This window comes from Drosophila melanogaster, chromosome 2L, assembly GCF_000001215.4.
Source record: "Drosophila melanogaster chromosome 2L".
NCBI classification, from domain to species: Eukaryota; Metazoa; Arthropoda; class Insecta; order Diptera; family Drosophilidae; genus Drosophila; species Drosophila melanogaster.
This window is the reverse complement of record NT_033779.5, coordinates 12,815,292-12,824,301: the sequence shown is the minus strand read 5'-3', so window position 1 is coordinate 12,824,301 and position 9,010 is coordinate 12,815,292. Positions and strand designations below refer to the sequence as shown.

Genomic DNA, 9,010 nt, shown 5'->3' with positions numbered 1-9,010 from the left:
TGTTGACTATGGTTCGGGTACTGGTTTGAGTTCTGGTTCTGGAGCATCATTAAACTAAGCGGAGATAGTTTTTTGCGACCGGATCGGTCGACATGAGAGCTCTTTCACTATGCAAACCGATCTTGAATGAACGAGCCGGCCATAAAATCATCACATTGTGAAATTTGTGCACAGTGTGCACTGCACACCATGCAGCTCCAGCCAATTCATTCAGTTTAGCTTCAGTATCTCGTATCTGGCGGAAGTGACTCATTCGGTCAAGACTGAAATTACGCCGCACTCGACTGGCAAAGCCAGGCAAAGAAAAGACAAGCGAAGCGAAGTCGCCTTTTTTCAGCTACTCATTCGTCTTGCCGGCTGCAAGCTTAGCAGTTCTTTTTGTTGTTTAGCACTGAAAAAATGTATGGTAAACTGTGATTTCAACTCACAACTTTTAAATTAAGTCAATGGAATATTCAAGCATGAAAAGACATATATATATTGTTACAAATGTGTAATAAATGTGGTATGTATGATATTATAATACAAACTAAAATTTATAATACATTTATTAAATTATTTATTTATTTAAAATAAGCGAAACCTATTTTTACGAATATGATGGAAGGAACTTGAAGTATCATTAATTTTAGCAAGTTGCTATTATTTTCTTTTCGTGTACTGCTTTCTTTTAATTTGACTTCTTTTTTGGGTCTGTTTTTGTTTTTGATTGACTGTAGGTGCGGAGGTGAAGCGGGGGCCTCGATGAATGGGAATAAGGAATGGGAATGGCGAGTTAGGAACACCCAAAGTACATTCAAACACTGTAAACAGACTCCACAAATTTGTAAAACATTTTCAAGACGTGTTAGTTAGTCGGAAAGGTATCTTCTTTGGGAAAATAAAGAATTTCGAAAGCTGATTAGAATTCTATATGGTGGTAAATTAATGTTATTTATGACTTAGCTGTCAAAATGCTTAAAAACAAAAAAACAATTGCATTTCCAAGTATTTTAAGCTCGACGAGGCCACAATATAAATTGTGTTCTTGGCGGATAAGAGTTGGGCCTTTGTACGTTTAATCAAAGTCTGCATTCTTCATAAATTTTCTACTTCAAGGAATTCCTTATTATTACCGCAACCACAGCTAATATTATTATAAAGTACAACAAAACAGGTCGGGCCAATTAAATGCGATTTAATGATGTCATGCGATCGGCCCACGGATGTTTATTTATACCGCATAAATCCTTGTTTATACTGCGCGAAGCCAATTCGAGATTTTTACAACGGAGGCGTGTGTAATATAATCCTTTCAACCGATTCGGCAGTCCCCACATGTTGCATGCGAATGTTGCGAAACGGTTGCGGCAACACACGACCATTCTCTCTGTCTGCTTTCTCCGTTTTGTCCGCTCGCGAGCCGAGCGGCAGAAGAGCAACCGAAGTTACTTCGGCGGCGGCCGAGTGGCAAAGCGACTGCGGAGGCTTTGATTGAAATCGAAGAAGCTCAGTTCAGTTCAAGTCGATGTACGCTGCCGAGCGGTTGCGTCGTTCCCGCTGTAGCTGTCGCTGTCGTTGTGTGTGTAAGAGTGCCGCTGGAGTGTGTGTCTGTGTGTGAGAGTACCGCTAGCCAGGACACACCGTTATTTTGTGCAGTGAAAACAATTGCCAGTGTGTGCAATGGCAATGGGCACAATCAATGCCTAGATCACAACTCATCGCGCCGCCCTCGCTCCAAAAATCCAATTCAAACACCATCCCCTTTCGCGTGGACCGAGGTTCGCTCGTAGCGCAAACGAAAACGAAACCGAAAACGACGAAAAAACGCGATGCGAATTAAAGCTTTGCGTGGCAAAATGTGCTAACCGAAGCAACAAAACAAACCAACCATTAAAAAAAAAAGAAATAAGAAAATATACATACATATTATATATACACATGTATGAGCAGCACGTGAAGAGGAAAAAATCCAGAATAGCTGAAGGAAAATTGCGTAGAAAAAGAATAATAGAAAAAACAGCCAGGGAAATACGAATTTCGTTGGCCGAAAAATAAAAACGATTATCATCCAAACGAGTGTGCCAGTGTGTGTGTGTGTGCGAGTGAGAGAGCGCGCGTGTGTGTGCGGGAGCTAGCCCTATAAATAACATTGGGTCTGGGCGAGCGCTAATTACGGCAAAACATGAAAATCTTGGCGAAAACCGCAGCAACAACAAGTGAAGCCAAGGCGGCAATTAATCAATTTTCCGCTTGACCCATAAGGAAGTTTCCATATCATAATTAAAAGAGGGGCGCAGAAAAACGAAGGATACAATCGCACGAAAGTAAGAGCAAAAGGTCAACCCAACGAAACATATCCTTGAGTTACGCAAAAAGTAATGCAAAATCTATATAAATTTAAACGAGAACTGGAAACGTTTCCATATCAACACAGGACACATCAACTAGTTTAAATCAGAAACTAACTCAGATAAAAGAATAAAATATCATAAACAAATTAAAAAACTTACAAAAAGACCGATGTATTCGTGTGAAAATCGTTAACTCATCATATCATAACTAAAACAACTGAAACCCCCATGATATTGCTAATCGCAAATAAACACTGGGCTTTGGCCTAGAACGCTCAACTAGAAGACTTAAAGAAAAATCCAGGAAAATGCATATCAGGGAAGCAGTTTTCCTGGTCCTCACCCTGCTGCCTGGAATGATCCTGGGCACTCGCTACAATCAGCTGCATCTGTATGCCAATGGAGGAGCATCGTCATCGGGCCCTGGAGGCTACAGGCCCGCCCCCTCGTCCCAGAACGAGGTGTACTCCATAGCGGACAGCCAGCCGATGACTGAGGATGGCTACATGCCCCCCAGCCAGCACTTTCCGCCCACCCACTCCGACTTGGATCCCCCCGCCCAGCAGCAGAGCACCTGCCAAACGGTTTGCGCCTGCAAGTGGAAGGGTGGCAAGCAGACGGTGGAGTGCATCGATCGCCACCTCATCCAGATACCCGAGCACATCGATCCCAATACCCAGGTGCTGGACATGTCCGGTAATAAGCTGCAGACCCTCTCCAACGAGCAGTTCATCCGTGCGAATCTGCTAAATCTGCAGAAGCTGTATTTGAGGAACTGCAAGATCGGCGAAATCGAGCGGGAGACCTTCAAGGGACTGACCAATCTGGTGGAGTTGGATCTGTCACATAATCTGCTGGTTACCGTGCCCAGTTTGGCCCTGGGCCACATACCCTCACTGCGCGAACTCACCCTGGCCTCCAATCACATACACAAAATCGAGAGCCAGGCCTTCGGGAACACACCATCGCTGCACAAATTGGATCTGTCGCATTGCGATATTCAGACCATTTCCGCCCAGGCATTTGGTGGCCTCCAAGGATTGACGTTGCTCCGATTGAATGGCAATAAACTGAGCGAGCTTTTGCCCAAGACAATTGAGACCCTGAGTCGTCTTCATGGCATCGAACTGCACGACAATCCCTGGCTCTGTGATTGTCGATTGAGGGACACGAAGCTCTGGCTGATGAAGAGGAACATACCCTATCCGGTGGCACCGGTTTGCTCGGGTGGCCCCGAAAGGATTATCGATCGCAGCTTTGCGGATCTGCATGTGGATGAGTTTGCCTGCCGACCGGAGATGTTGCCCATATCGCATTATGTGGAGGCGGCCATGGGCGAGAATGCCTCGATTACATGTCGAGCTCGAGCGGTTCCAGCTGCGAATATCAACTGGTACTGGAACGGACGGCTGCTGGCCAACAATTCCGCCTTCACCGCGTACCAGAGGATACACATGTTGGAGCAGGTGGAAGGTGGATTCGAAAAGCGATCCAAACTGGTGCTGACCAACGCACAGGAAACGGATTCCAGTGAGTTCTACTGCGTGGCCGAGAATCGAGCTGGGATGGCCGAGGCCAACTTCACCCTGCACGTGAGCATGAGAGCTGCGGGCATGGCCTCCCTGGGTAGTGGCCAAATTGTGGGTCTGAGTGCCGCCCTGGTTGCTCTGATTGTGTTTGCCCTTGGGGTTATCATGTGCCTGCTCCTGAGGGTAAAACGGCAGCCGTATGTCGATAGCAAGACGCCCAATCACATGGAGGTGATAACATCTGTTAACCACCAGAACTCCATAACAAACAAGACGCAGCCCGCAACGGGAAATGGCAGTATTGGCGGCGTGGTCATCGCCAATGGAGCTGTGGCCAACATAATCGATGGCGGAGTGGTGCAGGGAGGAACTCTGGAGCGGAAAAGCAGCGGACGGGGAGGTGTACCGCATGGAGTTCACGATCAGCGCAGTGCAAATCCCGTGCAGAAACCGCCGAGGCTAACAGATCTTCCGTACTCTACGCAGGGCTATGACAACAACGGAAGTGTCCTGTCCACTGCCTCCTGTTTCATCTCGCCCAGTGGATCCACCGGAAACGGTGGCAACAATCCTGATCTCATTAATGATACCAAACGTTTTGGGAGCGACGAGTTTGCGGATCTGAAGATACCACCCATCAGTGGTGTTGGAGTCGGCGGCAGTGGGGAGTATAGTCGCGCCAACGGCTGCGATTCCCTGTATCCTTCGGGTCTGTGGGAACATGGTGCTCCAGTGGGCACCACATCCGCGGATGACCTCTTCATGAAGCGCTACACCGACAAGACGCCCATCATAGACTCCACACAGCTGTACGACCTTCATGAGCGAACGGCGGCCACGGATTATTTTAGCAAGACATTCCCGAGATCTCACCTCCAGCAGGGCATGATGACGGGTGGCGGTGGAGGAACCTCGACGGCGTCGACGGTAACCACTAATTTGTCGGGTGGCTCCTCATCGGGTTACCCCAACGATTATGGTCTGCCTCTGGTGCCGGGGGCAGAGCACCAGCACAACCACCAGCTGCAGATGCATCCACTGCAGCAGCTCCAGCAGCAGCTGACCTCCACGCTGAACCATCAGAAGCAGGAGGGCAGCTCCACCGGGAGCAGTCCGCACTTCAGTAGCCGCACACTGCCACGCCTGCACGAGGGCAGTGGCGGGGGCGGCAGTTCACGGTCGTCGCCGACGCCAGCGGTTAGCGGTGGCCATGCCAACCAGGCGGCAAATCCCAGCACCTCCAGTTCCTCCTGCTCCATCCTGCCCAACGGGCAGCCAATTAACGCCAAGACGATACGGGTGTGGCAAAAGGGCGGTGTGCCCGTCCTGCCACCCGTGACGGCGCTGAAAAGGGCCCTGATCAGCAGCAGCCGGAATTCGCCGGACGAGGGATACCAGGAAGGATGCGGCACGGATGTGTAAGCGCAGCGCTTCTCGGCGGAAGGAACGGCGAGGAAACCAAACCAAGAACTGACTAAACTTAACACAACTAAACAAGAGATATAAAAATAATAAAAAAAAAAAAAACAAATAAGGTGTAGCGACGGATGGGAGGTAGCTCTTTTAGGTATAACACTGATAGATAGCTCCGGGGTCCTAGGCGAGCAGCGATTATTGTGCAAGCGAACTGTTTGTGATAGTGTCTGACAAAAAGATAATGCGAATGAAGATAATAATTGCCCAAAGCAAAGAGAAAGCTAAAACGAAATCAACTGCACTACACTAAAGTATACTTGGCAAGTAACTCAACTAACTAAACTAAACTAAACTAATTGTAAACTTAAACTAATTTAAAATAGGATATGTACAGCATTCTTTCTTTGAATAACATGACAAACTCTCAACTCCCCGCATAACGTAAAAATAACCCAAAAATACATATATGGAAAACCAACCATGTGAATGTAACTAAATCTATAAATATGAATATATATACACATATATATGAATATGTATGTGACTATGTGTGTGCATGTGTGTGTGTAATTTCTTCGTTGTTCGGTTAGAAAAAAAAAAGGAAAAAGGAACCCAAAACCAATAAGCCCTTCCTCCAAGAGTTATTATCATAAATCAGACACCGAAAATCCCAACTTGTGGCTCAACATTTGTATAATATACGTTCACATGCATGGTAAAACTGCCGAAGAAGTTATATAAATCTTGGTAACTGTATATATTAGATAACCCATAGACAAAGGAAAACCAATTCTTGATCCGACTATTGTTGAAACCATTCTATTTCCCGATAGAAGCTGTGAAATATTGTTAAGCTAAGTCGGACTATAAGTCTTACCAAAGGGGTAGCAGTAAAGAAGTTTTTGGAACTATTATTATCTAACATTCTATTTATATACGAGATAATTTAAAATTGTTATATAATTGCCAATTGTATTAAATTCTTTTTTTGTTACTTTTGTCTCCAGTATCAACATGATTTTGTCATCCATTCTAATTTGCATCTATTTTATTTTATTATTGCATTTGCAAAAATGTAATCGTAATCAAATTAAGTTCGCTTTCTCTAAAACGTTATTTGCTGTGCACTATTTACCCTAAAACGTTATTTACTGCTACCAAAAGTTTAAGAAACAAATTTTGAAAAACCAATACCACATGTTTTTAAATTTCCCACTAAATCAATCAGAATGCAAACTCGGGGGGATGAAATTTAAGAAAATAAAAACTGTGGGCAGTCAAAAAACAAATATGAAAACCAATCGGAGAAAATTCAAATTGAAGACAGAGAAAAATATTTGACGAATGCATACGTAATATAACATATGTAAATTGTACTCAAAGTGCACACACACACACACATACATACACACACACGCTCACTAACACATCACAGGCAAAAGAAACACATAGACAGATACGTGTACATGTAGATGTATGTCAGTTTGTCCTTGTAACGATTTAAAGCGTATCCACAAGATATTAATTGCCCGTATGTGCTAAGACTTAGAATTTAAGCAGACAACAAAAACCAGAAGGAAACACAAACAAAATAATATTTTTAAGGTAAACCAAAGACTTTTTTCTTTGCATCTAAATGAGCGCAGGAGTCTTCAAAGGACTCGTAGGCACACACACACACACAAACACAGATACAGAACACACACACAGCCGAAAGTAATCTTAAACGAGAAAAAAAAGAGCAAGAAAAAACCGTAGCATTTAAGTTGAACTTATGTATTATGTATTGTATAATATAAACCTACGTATAGTATATAGTCTATAGATGTGTACACTTATCAACAGAGCGGCATAGCTAACAAGCGATGGAAAGGGAGGAAGAGAAAGTCGAGAGCGGGAGGGAGAAAGAAGATAGCCCGCAGACAAAAGGCGGGCATTGAATGCATGAAAGCAACTGAATGAACAACAAAGCAAAAAGGAAATATATATAACATTATATATATCTATATATAAACGAAAAACATAAACCATTGTCATTATTTTTTACCACCAAGATTTCAGCCAAAGGTAGGTATGCTATGCTCGGCTAGCCGGGCAGAGGGGGCAGTGGTGGGGCTCGCAGGTCACCTGGGGATGACATGACCCAATTAGTTGGCCATTCGAATGCTGTCCGAAGATGGGGCTAAAGCCAAAGCTGGCCATGCTGCGCTTCCCATGTTATTCGCTGCTGCGCTTTGGCATATTAGGGCCAATCGTCTAATCGCCAATTATGCATTTCAACCTCAAACCCAACCTAAAACCCCACCCCAAAAACCCAACCTCATACACACACACGCAGACAAGCTAAAAGTGTGGCTTGAATCGATATGGCTAATCGGGGGAGGCCAAAATCATGTCCGTGAACGAGGCATATGGAATACCCTCAGAAGCTTAAAACTGAGTCAAGGAATAATAATGGAACTTATTTGTTAGTTGGCATATTTACAAAAAAATATACCTTAAAAGTAACATTTTTAAGTGCTTTATCAATTTTTGAAATAATTTAATGAACATTGCATAATAAAATTCCAAAATATAGCTAGATTCTAACTAAGCACCGTTTCAAAATTTTAATTTACAAACTCACTACTCGAGTAGTGTATAAATCAAATGCCGTCCATTTCAGTGTTTCTCCTTTCAAATTCCCACTATCTTTAATCCCTGAACTTGTGCGGAGCGGACTAGTTTTAGTCAGACATTTTCCATGGCAAATTGGAGATGCCTTTTTGGGCGACCTCTACTCCATCAATATGCACCCTGCGACCCAGTGGCCTCTTCACCAAAGCGTGTACCTACATTTGTGGATGAGTTGCCTCCGGTGAGGAGGTGTTGTGGGCGGGAGTTGTTAGGCAGCGCGTAATATATACGGCGGCCCAGTGCCAGATTATATCATGGCGTGCGGCCATGCCAAACTGTCTGGGCTCAACCGCCCGCCACCCCGAAGCTCCAGACCCCGCGCATCTGCGGATATGGCCACCAAGCCTTATTGACGACGCGCAAAGTTTGCCAACTAAACAAGTTTTGTGCCTCAAATGAAATTTAGGTTGCAACTGAAGCCCAACAAAAGCCAAACAAAACACAGGCCAACAGGCGAATGGAAAGCGGAGGGGGGTTGGGAAAAAATTAGAACTTTTCTGCGCCGAAGGAAAGTGTATTTTATTTGTTCAACTTTATTACGTATACGTGCCGTTGTGCCGCCTGTGCAAATAACCAAAAATGCAAAACGTGGGCCCGGCTATCTGCTCCGCCAATTCGGCCCGGCAATTGCCATTCCCCACCAGGTGATCTCTAATGAAGCCTCCGACATTGTGGCATCGTCAGGTGCTCGTCGCACTTTTATGTTGCATACATTTCTGCGCTTTTGGGCGCTCTGTGTTTAACGACTTTGGCCAGCACATGCGTACACTATGCCAAAATATGGTAAAAAAATTAGCAAGACAACAAAAGAAAACAAATTTTAATTATGAAAAAAAAAAATAGAAAAATTAATCAACTTTATTTTTCTATAACTTTACAAGACTATCGATAAGAAAAGTGTCCTTGAAATGTCATGACATTAACTGGGTTTCAATATACTTATTAATATTAATTATATAAAAGTATTTATTTTTTATTTTATGTTTTCCATTAACTTGTAAATTTGAGTGTAGCGTGGTATTATTTTCCATATCCCCACAGCCAGCGAAATTCATA

General features: G+C 44.1%; 1 protein-coding gene across 2 annotated transcripts; it reads left to right on the top strand.

Annotated features, from left to right (window-relative positions):
* Positions 1-1,514: 1,514 nt before the first annotated feature.
* On the top strand, positions 1,515-7,302 carry kek1 (kekkon 1). 2 transcript variants are annotated; one of them, NM_078835.3, is made up of 1 exon: positions 1,515-7,302. In NM_078835.3, exon 1 carries the CDS (start codon positions 2,642-2,644, stop codon positions 5,282-5,284), a length of 2,643 nt encoding a protein of 880 aa, NP_523559.3. In that variant the 5' UTR covers positions 1,515-2,641; the 3' UTR covers positions 5,285-7,302. The 2 variants fall into 2 exon arrangements, with proteins under 2 accessions (NP_523559.3, NP_001303320.1); NM_001316391.1 differs by having other exon boundaries at positions 1,515-5,366.
* Positions 7,303-9,010: the final 1,708 nt, after the last annotated feature.